Source organism: Lampris incognitus, chromosome 16 (assembly GCF_029633865.1).
Source record: "Lampris incognitus isolate fLamInc1 chromosome 16, fLamInc1.hap2, whole genome shotgun sequence".
NCBI classification, from domain to species: Eukaryota; Metazoa; Chordata; class Actinopteri; order Lampriformes; family Lampridae; genus Lampris; species Lampris incognitus.
The window spans coordinates 2,841,603-2,862,226 of record NC_079226.1 but is presented as its reverse complement, the minus strand read 5'-3'; the positions used below and the strand labels follow the sequence as shown (position 1 = coordinate 2,862,226).

The 20,624-nt window shown below is 47.7% G+C and overlaps 1 protein-coding gene across 2 annotated transcripts in view; it reads left to right on the top strand.

Moving 5' to 3' along the window:
• Window positions 1–20,624, top strand: part of syne1b (spectrin repeat containing, nuclear envelope 1b) — a 394,236-nt gene that overhangs the window by 3,824 nt on the left and 369,788 nt on the right. For both annotated transcript variants that reach the window (XM_056296155.1, XM_056296154.1), the window contains exons 3-4: window positions 13,368–13,463; window positions 18,918–19,001. In XM_056296155.1, the coding sequence (XP_056152130.1) occupies window positions 13,368–13,463; window positions 18,918–19,001 (180 nt within the window). The remainder of the gene's footprint in view (window positions 1–13,367; window positions 13,464–18,917; window positions 19,002–20,624) is intronic.

Here is a 20,624-nt window from a genome sequence, read left to right as displayed (position 1 = left end):
TAAGTCATGTGACAGGGCTGTAGTAAGTCATGTGACAGGGCTGTAGTAAGTCATGACAGGACTGTAGTAAGTCATGTGACAGGGCTGTAGTAAGTCATGTGACTTGGCTGTAGTAAGTCATGTGACTTGGCTGTAGTAAGTCATGTGACAGGGCTGTAGTAAGTCATGTGACAGGGCTGTAGTAAGTCATGACAGGACTGTAGTAAGTCATGTGACAGGGCTGTAGTAAGTCATGTGACTTGGCTGTAGTAAGTCATGTGACTTGGCTGTAGTAAGTCATGACAGGACTGTAGTAAGTCATGTGACTTGGCTGTAGTAAGTCATGACAGGACTGTAGTAAGTCATGTGACAGGGCTGTAGTAAGTCATGTGACAGGGCTGTAGTAAGTCATGACAGGACTGTAGTAAGTCATGTGACAGGACTGTAGTAAGTCATGTGACAGGGCTGCTGTCAGTCATGTGACAAGGCTGTGGTAAGTCATGTGACAGGGCTGCAGTAAGTCATGTGACATGGCCGTAGTAAGTCATGTGACAAGGCTGTGGTAAGTCATGTTACATGACTGTACTAATTCGTGTGACAGGGCTGTAGTAAGTCATGTGACATGGCCGTAGTAAGTCATGTGACAGGGCCGTAGTAAGTCATGACAGGACTGTAGTAAGTCATGTGACAGGGCTGTAGTAAGTCATGTGACTTGGCTGTAGTAAGTCATGTGACAGGGCTGTAGTAAGTCATGTGACTTGGCTGTAGTAAGTCATGACAGGACTGTAGTAAGTCATGTGACAGGGCTGTAGTAAGTCATGTGACAGGGCTGTAGTAAGTCATGACAGGACTGTAGTAAGTCATGTGACAGGGCTGTAGTAAGTCATGTGACTTGGCTGTAGTAAGTCATGTGACAGGGCTGTAGTAAGTCATGTGCCTTGGCTGTAGTAAGTCATGACAGGACTGTAGTAAGTCATGTGACTTGGCTGTAGTAAGTCATGACAGGACTGTAGTAAGTCATGTGACAGGGCTGTAGTAAGTCATGTGACAGGGCTGTAGTAAGTCATGACAGGACTGTAGTAAGTCATGTGACAGGACTGTAGTAAGTCATGTGACAGGGCTGCTGTCAGTCATGTGACAAGGCTGTGGTAAGTCATGTGACAGGGCTGCAGTAAGTCATGTGACATGGCCGTAGTAAGTCATGTGACAAGGCTGTGGTAAGTCATGTTACATGACTACTAATTTGTGTGACAGGGCTGCAGTAAGTCATGTGACATGGCCGTAGTAAGTCATGTGACAAGGCTGTGGTAGGTCCTGTTACATGACTGTACTAATTCGTGTGACAGGGCCGTAGTAAGTCATGTGACAGGGCCGTAGTAAGTCATGTGACAGGGCCGTAGTAAGTCATGTGACAGGGCCATAGTAAGTCATGTGACAGGGCCATAGTAAGTCATGTGACAAGGCTGTGGTAAGTCATGTTACATGACTACTAATTTGTGTGACAGGGCTGTAGTAAGTCATGTGACAGGGCTGCAGTAAGTCATGTGACATGGCCGTAGTAAGTCATGTGACAAGGCTGTGGTAAGTCCTGTTACATGACTGTACTAATTCGTGTGACAGGGCCGTAGTAAGTCATGTAACGGCTGTGGTAAGTCATGTGACAGGGCTGTAGTAAGTCATGTGACAGGGCTGTGGTAAGTCATGTGACAGGGCTGTAGTAAGTCATGACAGGGCTGTAGTAAGTCATGTGACAGGGCTGTAGTATGTCATGACAGGGCTGTAGTAAGTCATGACAGGACTGTAGTAAGTCATGTGACAGGACTGTGGTAAGTCATGTAACGGCTGTGGTAAGTCATGTGACAGGGCTGTGGTAAGTCATGTGACAGGGCTGTAGTAAGTCATGACAGGGCTGTAGTAAGTCATGTGACAGGGCTGTAGTATGTCATGACAGGGCTGTAGTAAGTCATGACAGGACTGTAGTAAGTCATGTGACAGGACTGTAGTAAGTCATGTAACGGCTGTGGTAAGTCATGTGACAGGGCTGTAGTAAGTCATGTGACAGGGCTGTGGTAAGTCATGTGACAGGGCTGTAGTAAGTCATGTGACAGGGCTGTAGTAAGTCATGACAGGGCTGTAGTAAGTCATGTGACAGGGCTGTAGTATGTCATGACAGGGCTGTAGTAAGTCATGTGACAGGGCTGTAGTATGTCATGACAGGGCCATAGTAAGTCATGTGACAGGGCTGTAGTAAGTCGTGTGACGTGGCTGTAGTAAGTCATGTGACAGGGCCGTAGTAAGTCATGTGACAGGGCCATAGTAAGTCATGTAACGGCTGTGGTAAGTCATGTGACAGGGCTGTAGTAAGTCATGTGACAGGGCTTTGGTAACTCATGTTACATGGCTGTAGTAAGTCATGTGACAAGGCTGCTGTAAGTCATGTGACAAGGCTGTGATAAGTCATGTTACATGACTACTAATTTGTGTGACAGGGCTGTAGTAAGTCATGTGACAGGGCCGTAGTAAGTCATGTGACAGGACCATAGTAAGTCATGTAACAGGGCTGTAGTAAGTCATGACGGGGCTGTAGTAAGTCATGTAACAGGGCTGTAGTAAGTCATGTAACAGGGCTGTAGTAAGTCATGTGACAGGGCTGTAGTAAGTCATGTGACAGGGCTGCAGTAAGTCATGTAACAGGGCTGTGGTAAGTCATGTGACATTGCTGTAGTAAGTCATGTGACAGGGCTGTAGGGTCTGTTGGCCCGAGGAAAATAGGATTTCTTGAGCTTCTCAATGAAACGGAGGTATTGCTCATTGTGAGAGCAACTGGATCTCTAAAAGGCTGATGAACCACATCTTGACCTTCATCATCAGAGAGGCATCATGTTGGTCGTGATGGCAGTGTCTCGGGCTGCTAACCCGTCCTGTGTGTGGAGAGAAATGAGAATGACATGAGTCTTGTCATGCCGTTGTAACAGCATCACAAAATACCAAACACCATCAAATCAAATTTGTGAATGAGTCCATTCAGTTAATACTGAACCAGACAACGCCAGCGTCATGTCCAGTTACACAAAGCTTTTGGTGGTTGTAATGAGGCATGGACGGCACTGGGTGAGTTTGCACCGCCATCTTCCCACACTGCTGCTGGGTGGGGCCGCCGCAAACGTGAGTTTGCGCCGCTGTCTTCCCACATCGGAAGTGGAAACGGGTGTGACGTGGTCTCACACACACCAGAGATAGAAAGCACCAGAAGAGAGATTTGTTTTCATGTTAATCTTCTGGATTGTAGAAGAACGTAACACTTGATTCTGGAACAGCTGGACCAAAGTTGAAGCAAGTGGGGTATTTTCACCCCATTAGCAGAAATTATTCATTTGTTCAAAGAGAAAAAACGAGCCAATAGATTCTCTCAACTTGATGTGACAGTAGATGACCTGGTGAGATGGAGTTTCTTCTTTTGTTCTTTGTGGATTATTTTTATTTCTGTATTGTGTTTTTTGTTGAGGGGCGACTGACGGCCGTCGCTCTGCTTCGTAACCAGTGAAGAAAAGATGAGTCAAAGCAACAAGGCGTCTTTAGCCACATGCCACCTTACCTGCTGAGCTGCGTCAGCACGCATGTGTGTGTGTGTGTGTGTTGGTGTCTGTGTGTGTGTGTGTCTGTGTGTGTGTGTGTGTGTGTGTGTTGGTGTCTGTGTGTGTGTGTGTGTGTGTGTGTGTGTGTGCTATATTATATCGTGGTGTGTGTGTGTGGGGGGGGGGGGTGGGGGGGTAGGACTGGAAGGGACAGTGCAGCATAGCGCAGATGGAGAACAGGATGGAGAGGACAGTTCCCTGCAGGCAGCAATCGACTTCCAGTTCCAATCACGTGACCCACAAAACACTGCCAATGCTGCACTAAAGCACTGAACATACAGCATGACCTGAACATACAGCATGACCTGAACATAGAACATGACCTGAACATACAACATAGCCTGAACATACAGCATGACCTGAACATACAACATGACCTGAACATACAACATAGCCTGAACATACAGCATGACCTGAACATACAACATGACCTGAACATACAGCATGACCTGAACATACAACATAGCCTGAACATAGAACATGACCTGAACATACAGCATGACCTGAACATACAGCATGACCTGAACATACAACATGACCTGAACATACAACATAGCCTGAACATAGAACATGACCTGAACATACAACATAGCCTGAACATACAGCATGACCTGAACATACAGCATGACCTGAACATAAGACATAGCCTGAACATACAGCATGACCTGAACATACAGCATGACCTGAACATACAACATAGCCTGAACATAGAACATGACCTGAACATACAGCATGACCTGAACATACAGCATAGCCTGAACATACAGCATGACCTGAACATACAGCCTGACCTGAACATACAACATAGCCTGAACATACAGCATGACCTGAGCATACAACATAGCCTGAACATACAGCATGACCTGAACATACAACATAGCCTGAACATAGAACATGACCTGAACATACAGCATGACCTGAACATACAACATAGCCTGAACATAGAACATGACCTGAACATACAGCATGACCTGAACATACAACATGACCTGAACATACAGCATGAGCTGAACATGCAGCATGACCTGAACATACAACATAGCCTGAACATAGAACATGACCTGAACATACAGCATGACCTGAACATACAGCATGACCTGAACATACAGCATGACCTGAACATACAACATAGCCTGAACATAGAACATGACCTGAACATACAGCATGACCTGAACATACAACATAGGCTGAACATACAGCATGACCTGAGCATACAACATAGCCTGAACATAGAACATGACCTGAACATACAGCATGACCTGAGCATACAACATAGCCTGAACATACAGCATGACCTGAACATACAACATAGCCTGAACATAGAACATGACCTGAACATACAGCATGACCTGAACATACAACATAGCCTGAACATAGAACATGACATGAACATACAGCATGACCTGAACATACAGCATGACCTGAACATACAGCATGAGCTGAACATGCAGCATGACCTGAACATACAACATAGCCTGAACATAGAACATGGCCTGAACATACAACATAGCCTGAACATAGAACATGGCCTGAACATACAACATAGCCTGAACATACAACACAGCCTGAACATAGAACATGGCCTGAACATACAACATAGCCTGAACATAGAACATGACCTGAACATACAGCATGACCTGAACATACAACATAGGCTGAACATACAGCATGACCTGAGCATACAACATAGCCTGAACATAGAACATGACCTGAACATACAGCATGACCTGAGCATACAACATAGCCTGAACATACAGCATGACCTGAACATACAACATAGCCTGAACATAGAACATGACCTGAACATACAGCATGACCTGAACATACAACATAGCCTGAACATAGAACATGACATGAACATACAGCATGACCTGAACATACAGCATGACCTGAACATACAGCATGAGCTGAACATGCAGCATGACCTGAACATACAACATAGCCTGAACATAGAACATGGCCTGAACATACAACATAGCCTGAACATAGAACATGGCCTGAACATACAACATAGCCTGAACATACAACACAGCCTGAACATAGAACATGGCCTGAACATACAACATAGCCTGAACATAGAACATGGCCTGAACATACAACATAGCCTGAACATAGAACATGGCCTGAACATACAACATAGCCTGAACATAGAACATGGCCTGAACATACAACATAGCCTGAACATACAACACGGCCTGAACATACAACATAGCCTGAACATACAGCATGACCTGAACATACAACATGACCTAAACATACATGACCTGAACATACAACATGACCTGAACATACATGACCAGAACATACAGCGTGACCTGAACATACAACATGACCTGAACATACATGACCAGAACATGCAGCGTGGCCTGAAATAATAACAAAACAAAACAACAGGAGCTAGTATATGGATATATGAACGTAAGTGTCCCTACTGCACATTAAACATCCTAACTATTCCTCTGGACGGGTGTGGCTATGTGGATGATGAGGTGTGTGTTTTGTCAGGTTTGAGTTGCTGTGTTTGAGGACAGGTTCTGAGACGCCATGTTGGACAGTGGATAAGAAGTTAACTAGCTCTTTTGTTGCCCTGATTTTCACACAGAGGTGAAAATACCTGCTTGGAAAAACTTCAGGGGAATCTCAGTTATGATGTGGGCCAATAGAGAGAGTCTGCTGCCTACTCTCACTCACCCTCTCACTCTCTCTCTCTCTCTCTCTCTCTCTCTCTCTCGCTCTCTCTCTGGCTCTCTTCCTCTTTCTCTCTCTTTCTGTCTGTCTCTCTCTCTCCATCACTCTCTCCGTGTCTCTCCATCACTGTCTGTCTGTCTGTCTGTCTGTCTCTCTCTCCATCACTCTGTCTGTCATTCTCTCTGTCTGTCTGTCTCTCTCTGTGTCTCTCCATCACTCTGTCTGTCATTCTCTCTGTCTGTATGTCTCTCTCTGTCTCTCCCTGTCCGTGTCTCTCTTCTGTCTCTTTCTCTTTTTCTCTCTCTGTCTGTGCATACCACTGGGACTCGTGTAGAAATATACGTGTAAGTCGAGTCGTGTAAATGACTCCATCATATTTGCTCCACCATAGAAGAGACGTAGCTCTCTGAAATGATTCTTTTATTTAATGTTTTTCTTTTGTCGCATTAAAAGGAGATATTTCGTCAACAGACCTCCTGAAAGAGTATTTCATGTGTGGCACGGTGGTCCAGTGGTCAGCACTGTTCCTCACAGCAATATAAGGTCCTGGGTTCGAATCCCAGGCCATCCCAGGTCCTCTGTGTAGAGTTTACAGGTTCTCCCTGTGCCTGTGTGGGTTTCCTCCCACCATGAAAAACACATGCATGTTAGGGTTAATACTCCTGCCTGTGCCTCTGAGCAAGGCATGGAAAGAAGAACTGGAGTTGGTCCCCGGGTGCTGCAGCTGCCCCCTGCTGCTATACAGCAGGATGGTTACACGCAGAGAAGACACCCACTGTAACCTGTACAGTGATAAAATACAGAGGCTTTCTTTTGCTGTCTTTAGTGGGGAAGCAGAATGTTGTTATGAAGTAAAGTTGTGTGGGTTTCACCAGGAGTCAAGTACGAAGCAGGTATTCAGTCTGAACTTTAACCCAGCCGTCGGTTTTCCTTTGTGGTCATTTCCTATCTCATTCATTACTCTGCAGCTTTCCACTCATTTACCGTCACTGTTCTGAGTCTGGGGGGTCGGCGTCTGATGTGTTGGGTGGTCCAGGCTGGGATCATTGGTACTGTTCTGAGTCTGGGGGGTCGGTGTCTGATGTGTTGGGTGGTCCAGGCTGGGATCATTGGTACTGTTCTGAGTCTGGGGGGTCGGCGTCTGATGTGTTGGGTGGTCCAGGCTGGGATCATTGGTACTGTTCTGAGTCTGGGGGGTCGGCGTCTGATGTGTTGGGTGGTCCAGGGTGGGATCATTGGTACTGTTCTGAGTCTGGGGGGTCGGCGTCTGATGTGTTGGGTGGTCCAGGGTGGGATCATTTGTACTGTTCTGAGTCTGGGGGGTCGGCGTCTGATGTGTTGGGTGGTCCAGGGTGGGATCATTGGTACTGTTCTGAGTCTGGGGGGTCGGCGTCTGATGTGTTGGGTGGTCCAGGGTGGGATCATTTGTACTGTTCTGAGTCTGGGGGGTCGGCGTCTGATGTGTTGGGTGGTCCAGGGTGGGATCATTTGTACTGTTCTGAGTCTGGGGGGTCGGCGTCTGATGTGTTGGGTGGTCCAGGCTGGGATCATTGGTACTGTTCTGAGTCTGGGGGGTCGGCGTCTGATGTGTTGGGTGGTCCAGGGTGGGATCATTTGTACTGTTCTGAGTCTGGGGGGTCGGCGTCTGATGTGTTGGGTGGTCCAGGGTGGGATCATTTGTACTGTTCTGAGTCTGGGGGGTCGGTGTCTGATGTGTTGGGTGGTCCAGGCTGGGATCATTGGTACTGTTTTGAGGCTGGGGGGTCGGCGTCTGATGTGTTGGGTGGTCCAGGCTGGGATCATTTGTACTGTTTTGAGGCTGGGGGGTCGGTGTCTGATGTGTTGGGTGTTCCAGAGTGGGATCATTGGTACTGTTTTGAGTCTGGGGGGTCGGTGTCTGATGTGTTGGGTGTTCCAGAGTGGGATCATTGGTACTGTTTTGAGTCTGGGGGGTCGGCGTCTGATGTGTTGGGTGGTCCAGGGTGGGATCATTTGTACTGTTTTGAGTCTGGGGGGTCGGTGTCTGATGTGTTGGGTGGTCCAGAGTGGGATCATTGGTACTGTTTTGAGTCTGGGGGGTCGGTGTCTGATGTGTTGGGTGGTCCAGGGTGGGATCATTTGTACTGTTTTGAGTCTGGGGGGTCGGCGTCTGATGTGTTGGGTGGTCCAGGGTGGGATCATTTGTACTGTTTTGAGTCTGGGGGGTCGGTGTCTGATGTGTTGGGTGGTCCAGGCTGGGATCATTGGTACTGTTTTGAGGCTGGGGGGTCGGCGTCTGATGTGTTGGGTGGTCCAGGCTGGGATCATTTGTACTGTTTTGAGGCTGGGGGGTCGGTGTCTGATGGGTTGGGTGGTCCAGAGTGGGATCATTTGTACTGTTTTGAGGCTGGGGGGTCGGTGTCTGATGTGTTGGGTGTTCCAGAGTGGGATCATTGGTACTGTTTTGAGTCTGGGGGGTCGGCGTCTGATGTGTTGGGTGGTCCAGGGTGGGATCATTTGTACTGTTTTGAGTCTGGGGGGTCGGTGTCTGATGTGTTGGGTGGTCCAGAGTGGGATCATTGGTACTGTTTTGAGTCTGGGGGGTCGGTGTCTGATGTGTTGGGTGGTCCAGGGTGGGATCATTTGTACTGTTTTGAGTCTGGGGGGTCGGCGTCTGATGTGTTGGGTGGTCCAGGGTGGGATCATTTGTACTGTTTTGAGTCTGGGGGGTCGGTGTCTGATGTGTTGGGTGGTCCAGGGTGGGATCATTTGTACTGTTTTGAGGCTGGGGGGTCGGTGTCTGATGTGTTGGGTGTTCCAGAGTGGGATCATTGGTACTGTTTTGAGTCTGGGGGGTCGGCGTCTGATGTGTTGGGTGTTCCAGGGTGGGATCACTGGTACTGTTTTGAGTCTGGGGGGTCGGCGTCTGATGTGTTGGGTGTTCCAGGGTGGGATCATTTGTACTGTTTTGAGGCTGGGGGGTCGGCGTCTGATGTGTTGGGTGTTCCAGGGTGGGATCATTTGTACTGTTTTGAGGCTGGGGGGGTCGGTGTCTGATGTGTTGGGTGGTCCAGGGTGGGATCATTGGTACTGTTTTGAGGCTGGGGGGTCGGTGTCTGATGTGTTGGGTGTTCCAGGGTGGGATCATTTGTACTGTTTTGAGGCTGGGGGGTCGGTGTCTGATGGGTTGGGTGGTCCAGGGTGGGATCATTGGTACTGTTTTGAGGCTGGGGGGTCGGTGTCTGATGTGTTGGGTGGTCCAGGGTGGGATCATTTGTACTGTTTTGAGGCTGGGGGGTCGGCGTCTGATCTGTTGGGTGTTCCAGGGTGGGATCATTGGTACTGTTTTGAGTCTGGGGGGTCGGTGTCTGATGTGTTGGGTGGTCCAGGGTGGGATCATTTGTACTGTTTTGAGGCTGGGGGGTCGGTGTCTGATGTGTTGGGTGTTCCAGAGTGGGATCATTGGTACTGTTTTGAGTCTGGGGGGTCGGCGTCTGATGTGTTGGGTGTTCCAGGGTGGGATCATTTGTACTGTTTTGAGGCTGGGGGGTCGGCGTCTGATGTGTTGGGTGGTCCAGGGTGGGATGATTGGTACTGTTTTGAGGCTGGGGGTTCGGTGTCTGATGGGTTGGGTGTTCCAGGGTGGGATCATTGGTACTGTTTTGAGGCTGGGGGTTCGGTGTCTGATGGGTTGGGTGTTCCAGGGTGGGATCATTTGTACTGTTTTGAGGCTGGGGGGGTCAGCGTCTGATGTGTTGGGTGTTCCAGGGTGGGATCATTTGTACTGTTTTGAGGCTGGGGGGTCGGTGTCTGATGTGTTGGGTGTTCCAGGGTGGGATCATTTGTACTGTTTTGAGGCTGGGGGGTCGGTGTCTGATGTGTTGGGTGGTCCAGGCTGGGATCATTTGTACTGTTTTGAGGCTGGGGGGTCGGTGTCTGATGTGTTGGGTGGTCCAGGGTGGGATCATTTGTACTGTTTTGAGGCTGGGGGGTCGGCATCTGATGTGTTGGGTGGTCCAGGTTGGGATCATTTGCACTGTAGAGGCTTTCTGTTTGTCAGGTTGTGAATTTTGGTGACAAAGCTCCAAAAGAAAAAAAATTCTATTTAAAGAAAAGACAAACTGTAGTTTGAGTGATCATAGTAATAGTATTTATATAACTAGCAGTAATTTCACTTTAATAGATTTATCATAAAATCATATAAATCATAAAATAAATGTTCTTGGTAAAGTCCCATCTAACAGTCATTATTACTAAGAAAATGCCCATCTTGTGAAGTCTAGGGCTGTGTACTGGTGAGAATCTGGCGATACGATACGTCTCACGATACAATGGTTATGATTCAATGTATCACAATATATACTGTAAGAAAGGTGATATGTTGTGATACTGTAAGGAAGGTGATATGTTGTGATACTGTAAGAAAGGTGATACATTGTGATACTGTAAGAAAGGCCATATATTGCGATATTGTAAGAAAGGTGATATATTGTGATGCTGTAAGAAAGGTGATGTATTGTGGTGTCATAGGCCTGTGTTCTTTGTGCTTATGCTACTTCCTGTCTTAGTTTACGTTGTTGCGTTGGAGTGGAAGAGTCAAATGGCTGAAAATAGATTACAACACTGTTATCTAGCGGTCGTGGGTCGCATACAACACAAAACTTTTACGTGTGAACAATTAAAACTCCATATGGTGGTTTTGAGAATCGATACAGTATCACAAAAGATAATACCGTGATACTCGAGTATATCGATATTTTTTTACACCCCTAGTGAACCCAGAAGTACAGTTGTGTAAAATACACCAGTGACAGCTTGCTTATGAATCTTCAAGACTGTAACTTTAGGTGTCTCAACATTGGAAGCTCTCTGTGGTCCTGAATTGTAGATCCAACCACAACTTTGTCCCCCAGCTCTGATTTAATTTTTGTTTTCAGAATAAAAAAGGAAGCCGTAACAGAAACGTATTAGAGAGACGAAAGCACCACAACCAGTCGACTCATCTGAGAGGAGGCAGACTAACTGACAGGACTGCTTTACGTTACTTCAACACTTCCCTTGAAACTAGAGGATAAAAAAGCACTTTAATGTCCTGAACCCCGGGCAGAAAACTGCCTCTTCACACTGCCGTGGCCCAGAAAGATGGCCAGCTGCCTCCTGTCAGGCGACGTGTCGAGCTGTTAACTGACCCGTTTCACATGCCCGATGAAGAATTCCCATGGCGAGAGGCGCTCTTAATTAAAGCCCCGCTCCACCATGCAGATGTGCACATCTGCTCTGCTCGTCTGGGTTGTCCCAGGTGTGGCTCTCTGAGATTGTGCCGATATGGAAAAGAAGAGCTAGGGAATGGATGTCATTTCAGGAGGGGATAGGTCTGAGGAGGTCTCTCTGTGCTAGCTAGGTAGCTGGCCTCCTGTGAACAAGCTGGGGGGGGGGGGCTTTTTGTTTCTCCTCCTCACTGGGAGCCACTAGGAATACTAATGGGCTTCCATACTTTGGAATAAAAGCTCAAAGACATTATCAGTCACAGCAGGATGGTTTGGTGGTTGGCTGATTTGAAAAAACATTCAAAACATGTCAGGAAAGCATTCCTATAATCATTAATATTGTTGTATTTTACTTTATTGTTTATTCATCAAGTAGCGCCACAATTTTTTATTTTTTGGACTTTTTTCTCCCCTTTTCTCCCCAATTGTGTCCGGCCAATTACCCCAACGTTCTAAGCCATCCCGGTCGCTGCTGCACCCCCCTCCCCTCCTGCTGATCCGGGGAAGGCTGCAGACTACCACATCTCCTCCCATACATGTGGAGTCACCAGCCGCTTCTTTTCACCTGACAGTGAGGAGTTTCACCAGGGGGACGTAGCACATGGGAGGCTCATGCTATTCCCCCAGTTCCCCCTCCACCCTGAACAGGTGCCCAGACTGACCAGAGGAGGCGCTAGTGCAGCAACCAGGACACACACCCACATCTGGCTTCCCACCCGCAGACACGGCCAATTGTGTCTGTAGGGATGCCCGACCAAGCCGGAGGTAACACGGGGATTCGAACCGGTGATCCCCATGTTGGTACGCAATGGAATAGACCACCACGCCACCCGGATGCCCCAGTAGCTCCACATTTTAATAGGCACAAACAGTTTGAGTGAATTAAGGCAAATGGGCATTGACGCTAATAGAATTCCTCCTGCTTTAAAAAAACAGTCTCCTTGGAGCCACCATTTACAGTCGCTGACGCCTCAGAGTCCTGATCAGGAATCCTGGTTTGTTTTTTTAATTCAGCTCTCTCATGACTGGTCACTGATCTCTCATGTGGTTTGACCTGTTGCATCAGGTTTACTATATATGCACGTTAATACCTGCGTTGGCTTTTCACTGTTGGCATGCTGATGAAGAGCATCATGCTGATGAAGAGCATCATGCCCAAAACGCGTATTTGGATAAATACATAAAACAGTATGCATGTCTATGGGAGGGCTGTACGTTTGAGCCCAGTAGGATTCAGCTGGCAGTCATTCATCTAAATCAATAGAATTTAGCACGTTTCGGCGCGTCCAGGTGGCGTTGCGGTCTATTCAGTTGCCTACCAACACGGGAATCGCTGGTTTGAATCCTCGTGTTACATGCGGCTTGGTCGGGCGTCCCTACAGACACAATTGGCCGTGTCTGCAGGTGGGAAGCCGGATGTAGGTATGTGTCTTGGTCGCTGCACTAGGGCCTCCTCTGGTCCATCGGGGACGCCTGTTCAGGGGGGAGAGAGAACTGGGGGGAACAGCGTGATCCTCCCACACACTACGTCCCCCTGGTGAAACTCCTCACTGTCAGGTGAAAAGAAGCAGCTGGTGACTCCACATGTATGGAAGGAGACATGTGGTAGTCTGCAGCCCTCCCCGGATCAGCAGAGGGGGTGGAGCAGAGACCGGGATGGCTCGGAAAAGTGGAGTAATTGGACGGGTACAATTGGGGGGGAAAAAGGGGGGGGTTAGCATGATTCTCCTCAAAATGTCCTGATCTGAAACTGTGACAGGATGAGAATAAAGTGATGGTTTCTCTTTGGTTGGTGACAACAGTGTCCTCTCTCCGTCAGCGTAAACCACCGCTGGAGGTCAACGACCTCTTTGAAGACATCAAGGATGGGCTGAAGCTGCTGGCTCTGCTGGAGGTCCTGTCAGGACAGAGACTGGTGAGTTATGTTAAAGCACCACAGACAGGCTGACACTGTCTGCCTTCATGGAGACATCAGGAAGACGTAATGTCCCGTCATCACACCGTTTGTAATGTTCTGTAGCCATCAGTAGTTACAGGAGGAGCTTGTCATTCCTGAGGTCTTCATGCCTCTAGTTTATCCTTAGTGTTCATGTAGTCTAGTTACAGGAGGAGCTTGTCATTCCTGAGGTCTACATCCCTCTAGTTTATCCTTAGTTTTCATGTAGTCTAGTTACAGGTAGAGCTTGTCATTCCTGAGGTCTACATCCCTCTAGTTTATCCTTACTGTTCACATACTCCATAGTTACAGGAGGAGCTTGTCATTCCTGAGGTCTACATCCCTCTAGTTTATCCTTACTGTTCATGTAGTCTAGTTACAGGAGGAGCTTGTCATTCCTGAGGTCTACATCCCTCTAGTTTATCGTTAGTGTTCACATACTCCATAGTTACAGGAGGAGCTTGTCATTCCTGAGGTCTACATCCCTCTAGTTTATCCTTAGTGTTCATGTAGTCCATAGTTACAGGAGGAGCTTGTCATTCCTGAGGTCTACATCCCTCTAGTTTATCCTTAGTGTTCACATACTCCATAGTTACAGGAGGAGCTTGTCATTCCTGAGGTCTACATCCCTCTAGTTTATCCTTAGTGTTCATGTAGTCTAGTTACAGGAGGAGCTTGTCATTCCTGAGGTCTACATCCCTCTAGTTTATCCTTACTGTTCATGTAGTCTAGTTACAGGAGGAGCTTGTCATTCCTCAGGTCTACATCCCTCTAGTTTATCGTTAGTGTTCACATACTCCATAGTTACAAGAGGAGCTTGTCATTCCTGAGGTCTACATCCCTCTAGTTTATCCTTAGTGTTCATGTAGTCTAGTTACAGGAGGAGCTTGTCATTCCTGAGGTCTACATCCCTCTAGTTTATCGTTAGTGTTCACATACTCCATAGTTACAAGAGGGGCTTGTCATTCCTGAGGTCTACATGCCTCTAGTTTATCCTTAGTGTTCATGTAGTCTAGTTACAGGAGGAGCTTGTCACTTCTGAGGTCTACATCCCTCTAGTTTATCCTTAGTGTTCATGTAGTCTAGTTACAGGAGGAGCTTGTCATTCCTGAGGTCTACATCCCTCTAGTTTATCCTTACTGTTCATGTAGTCTAGTTACAGGAGGAGCTTGTCATTCCTGAGGTCTGCATGCCTCTAGTTTATCCTTACTGTTCATGTAGTCTAGTTACAGGAGGAGCTTGTCATTCCTGAGGTCTACATCCCTCTAGTTTATCCTTACTGTTCATGTAGTCTAGTTGCAGGAGGAACTTGTCATTCCTGAGGTATACATGCCTCTAGTTTATCCTTACTGTTCATGTAGTCTAGTTACAGGAGGAACTTGTCATTCCTGAGGTCTACATGCCTCTAGTTTATCCTTACTGTTCATGTAGTCTAGTTACAGGAGGAGCTTGTCACTTCTGAGGTCTACATGCCTCTAGTTTATCCTTAGTGTTCATGTAGTCTAGTTACAGGAGGAGCTTGTCATTCCTGAGGTCTACATGCCTCTAGTTTATCCTTACTGTTCATGTAGTCTAGTTACAGGAGGAGCTTGTCACTTCTGAGGTCTACATCCCTCTAGTTTATCCTTAGTGTTCATGTAGTCTAGTTACAGGAGGAGCTTGTCATTCCTGAGGTCTACATCCCTCTAGTTTATCCTTACTGTTCATGTAGTCTAGTTACAGGAGGAGCTTGTCATTCCTGAGGTCTGCATGCCTCTAGTTTATCCTTACTGTTCATGTAGTCTAGTTACAGGAGGAGCTTGTCATTCCTGAGGTCTACATCCCTCTAGTTTATCCTTACTGTTCATGTAGTCTAGTTGCAGGAGGAACTTGTCATTCCTGAGGTATACATGCCTCTAGTTTATCCTTACTGTTCATGTAGTCTAGTTACAGGAGGAACTTGTCATTCCTGAGGTCTACATCCCTCTTGTTTATCCTTACTGTTCATGTAGTCTAGTTACAGGAGGAACTTGTCATTCCTGAGGTATACATGCCTCTAGTTTATCCTTACTGTTCATGTAGTCTAGTTATAGGAGGAACTTGTCATTCCTGAGGTCTACATGCCTCTAGTTTATCCTTACTGTTCATGTAGTCTAGTTACAGGAGGAGCTTGTCACTTCTGAGGTCTACATGCCTCTAGTTTATCCTTAGTGTTCATGTAGTCTAGTTACAGGAGGAACTTGTCATTCCTGAGGTCTACATGCCTCTAGTTTATCCTTACTGTTCATGTAGTCTAGTTACAGGAGGAGCTTGTCACTTCTGAGGTCTACATCCCTCTAGTTTATCCTTACTGTTCATGTAGTCTAGTTACAGGAGGAGCTTGTCATTCCTGAGGTCTACATCCCTCTAGTTTATCGTTAGTGTTCACATACTCCATAGTTACAGGAGGAGCTTGTCATTCCTGAGGTCTACATCCCTCTAGTTTATCCTTAGTGTTCATGTAGTCCATAGTTACAGGAGGAGCTTGTCATTCCTGAGGTCTACATCCCTCTTGTTTATCCTTACTGTTCATGTAGTCTAGTTACAGGAGGAACTTGTCATTCCTGAGGTATACATGCCTCTAGTTTATCCTTAGTGTTCATGTAGTCCAGTTACAGGAGGAGCTTGTCATTCCTGAGGTGTACATCCCTCTAGTTTATCCTTACTGTTCATGTAGTCTAGTTACAGGAGGAGCTTGTCACTTCTGAGGTCTACATCCCTCTAGTTTATCCTTACTGTTCATGTAGTCTAGTTACAGGAGGAGCTTGTCATTCCTGAGGTCTACATCCCTCTAGTTTATCGTTAGTGTTCACATACTCCATAGTTACAGGAGGAGCTTGTCATTCCTGAGGTCTACATCCCTCTAGTTTATCCTTAGTGTTCATGTAGTCCATAGTTACAGGAGGAGCTTGTCATTCCTGAGGTCTACATCCCTCTAGTTTATCCTTAGTGTTCACATACTCCATAGTTACAGGAGGAGCTTGTCATTCCTGAGGTCTACATCCCTCTAGTTTATCCTTAGTGTTCATGTAGTCTAGTTACAGGAGGAGCTTGTCATTCCTGAGGTCTACATCCCTCTACTTTATCCTTAGTGTTCACATACTCCATAGTTACAGGAGGAGCTTGTCATTCCTGAGGTCTATATGCCTCTAGTTTATCCTTAGTGTTCATGTAGTCTAGTTACAGGAGGAGCTTGTCATTCCTGAGGTCTACATCCCTCTAGTTTATCCTTAGTGTTCATGTAGTCTAGTTACAGGAGGAGCTTGTCATTCCTGAGGTCTACATCCCTCTAGTTTATCCTTACTGTTCATGTAGTCTAGTTACAGGAGGAGCTTGTCATTCCTGAGGTCTACATCCCTCTAGTTTATCGTTAGTGTTCACATACTCCATAGTTACAAGAGGAGCTTGTCATTCCTGAGGTCTACATGCCTCTAGTTTATCCTTAGTGTTCATGTAGTCTAGTTACAGGAGGAGCTTGTCATTCCTGAGGTCTACATCCCTCTAGTTTATCCTTAGTGTTCATGTAGTCTAGTTACAGGAGGAGCTTGTCACTTCTGAGGTCTACATCCCTCTAGTTTATCCTTAGTGTTCATGTAGTCCAGTTACAGGAGGAGCTTGTCATTCCTGAGGTGTACATCCCTCTAGTTTATCCTTACTGTTCATGTAGTCTAGTTACAGGAGGAGCTTGTCATTCCTGAGGTCTACATGCCTCTAGTTTATCCTTACTGTTCATGTAGTCTAGTTACAGGAGGAGCTTGTCATTCCTGAGGTCTACATCCCTCTAGTTTATCCTTACTGTTCACGTACTCCATAGTTACAAGAAGAGCTTGTCATTCCTGAGGTCTACATGCCTCTAGTTTATCCTTAGTGTTCACATACTCCATAGTTACAAGAGGAGCTTGTCATTCCTAATGTCTACATGCTTCTAGTTTATCCTTAGTGTTCATGTAGTCTAGTTACAGGAGGAGCTTGTCACTTCTGAGGTCTACATCCCTCTAGTTTATCCTTAGTGTTCATGTAGTCTAGTTACAGGAGGAGCTTGTCATTCCTGAGGTCTACATCCCTCTAGTTTATCCTTACTGTTCACATACTCCATAGTTACAGGAGGAGCTTGTCATTCCTGAGGTCTACATCCCTCTAGTTTATCCTTAGTGTTCACATACTCCATAGTTACAGGAGGAGCTTGTCATGTAGTCTACTTACAGGAGGAGCTTGTCACTTTTGAGGTCTACATCCCTCTAGTTTATCATTACTGTTCATGTAGTCCATAGGTAGGTTTCATTTTCAGTCATCCATCCTTTTCTCCATTCTGGACATACAGCTCCAGCTTGTCATCTACACCTTCAGTGTCATTAATGGTGGACAAATCCAAAAGTCTCATTATGCACTATACATACACTATACATACAGTGTATATACACCATAACTACAGTATATATACACTATACATGCAGTTTACATACAGTATATATGCACTATACACACATTATATATACACTATACATGCAGTATATATACACTATACATACAGTGAACATATAGTGTACTTCAAGTAGTGTACATCCAGTACACCACCCCCTCTGATGTGTCTTTTCTTTTTCTTTCTCTGCTTGGCAGATTCTGTGTTCTGTCTTATAGACTGTCCTGTTCTATCTCCTTGTTCTGAGCCTGTTTTATCTTCATATTTTACTATTTCATCTGTTCTTTTTTCTTTTTGCCCCCCCCCCTTCTCCCAAATTGTATCCGGCCAATTACCCCACTCTCCCGAGCCGTCCCGGTCTCTGCTCCACCCCCTCTGCTGATCCGGGGAGGGCTGCAGACTACCACATGTCTCCTCCCATACATGTGGAGTCAACAGCCGCTTCTCTTCACCTGACCATGAGGAGTTTCACCAGGGGGACGTAGCACGTGGGAGGATCACGCTATTCCCCCCAGTTCCCCCTCCCCCCCGAACAGGCGCCCCGACCGACCAGAGGAGGCGCTAGTGCGGCAACCAGGACACATGCCCACATCCGGCTTCCCACCCGCAGACACGGCCAGTTGTGTCTGTAGGGACGCCTGACCAAGCCGGAGGTAACACGGGGACTCGAACCGCTGATCCCTGCGTTGGTAGACAACGGAATAGACCATCATGCCACCCGGACTGTTCTTTTTTTTAAATCATTGTGTTGTCTTTTGTGTTAATTGTTAAAAAGAACATCTGGAACAGGGACTTCTGAAACTGGACTCTAATAAATGGTCCATAGGGGTGAATGATGTGTGTGTGTGTGTGTGTCCTGTCATAGTCCAGGGTGTCCTCCTACCTTTGGCCCAGTGCATGCTGGGATAGATAGCTGGTTGACAGATCAGCTGGGGACAGAGAGTGAATGAAGTGGTGCTTGTGTTGTTCGTGATCTTCTTCTTCTGTGGTTCCAGCCCTGTGAACAAGGCCGCCAGCTGAAGAGGATCCACTGGGTTTCAAACATCGGCACCGCTCTCAAGTTCCTGGAAGGCCGGAGGGTGAGTACCACACCACCTCCATGCCAGTCCTCCCCTGAATGTTTCATAAAGCTTTTAGCTCAACTTGTACAGCTAAGTGACACGCTGCCGAGTGACACGCTGCCCAGTGACACGCTGCCGAGTGACACGCTGCCGAGTCCGAGCAGCCGAGTGACACGCTGCCGAGTCCGAGCAGCCGAGTGACACGCTGCCGAGTGACACGCTGCCCAGTGACACGCTGCCGAGTGACACGCTGCCGAGTCCGAGCAGCCGAGTGACACGCTGCCCAGTGACACGCTGCCCAGTGACACGCTGCCGAGTGACACGCTGCCGAGTGACACGCTGCCGAGTGACACGCTGCCGAGTCCGAGCAGCCGAGTGACACGCTGCCGAGTCCGAGCAGCCGAGTGACACGCTGCCCAGTGACACGCTGCCGAGTGACACGCTGCCGAGTCCGAGCAGCCGAGTCCGAGCGCAGGGGTGTGTGTCATAGGAATGTGTGGCGGTTAGAAAGGTTACGTAATGGCTGCCCCACTTCTCTCCCAGTTCCCTCATATGGTGAATCCCCCCCCCCCTTTTCCTTCCAAATTGAACTTGGCCAATCACCCCACTCTTCTGAGCCGTCCCGGTCTCTGCTCCACCCCCTCTGCTGATCTGGGGAGACTGCAGACTACCACGTCTCCTCCTCCCATACATGTGGAGTCACCAGCCGCTTCTTTTCACCTGACAGTGAGGAGTTTCACCAGGGGGATGTAGCACATGGGAAAATCACGCTATTCCCCCCAATTCCCCCTCCCCCCGAACAGGTGCCCTGACTGACCAGAGGAGGCGCTAGTGCGGCGACCAGGACACATACCCACATCCGGCTTCCCACCTGCAGACACGGCCAGTTGTGTCTGTGGGGACTCCCGACTAAGCCGGAGGTAACACGGGGATTCGATCTGGCGATCTCCATGTTGATAGGCAACAGAATAGACCGCCACGCCACCCGGACGCCCCCTTGTTTAGTAGCCTTCTGATGTTCTTGGATGAATTATGAACCTTAATGAAGCCAGTCTGAGCTTCTTTCACTATAAGTGGTAGAAGTGTGTCAGTAATACTTGAATCCACAATCAACAGTGAGACTGGCCTGTAGGAGGTGAGACTGGCCTGTAGGAGGTGAGACTGGTCTGTAGGAGGTGAGACTGGCCTGTAGGAGGTGAGACTGGCCTGTAGGAGGTGAGACTGGTCTGTAGGAGGTGAGACTGGCCTGTAGGAGGTGAGACTGGTCTGTAGGAGGTGAGACTGGCCTGTAAGAGGTGAGACTGGCCTGTAGGAGGTGAGACTGGTCTGTAGGAGGTGAGACTGGCCTGTAGGAGGTGAGACTGGCCTGTAGGAGGTGAGACTGGCCTGTAGGAGGTGAGACTGGCCTGTAGGAGGTGAGACTGGTCTGTAGGAGGTGAGACTGGCCTGTAGGAGGTGAGACTGGCCTGTAGGAGGTGAGACTGGTCTGTAGGAGGTGAGACTGGCCTGTAGGAGGTCAGACTGGACTGTAGGAGGTCAGACTGGTCTGTAGGAGGTCAGACTGGCCTGTAGGAGGTGAGACTGGCCTGTAGGAGGTGAGACTGGCCTGTAGGAGGTGAGACTGGCCTGTAGGAGGTGAGA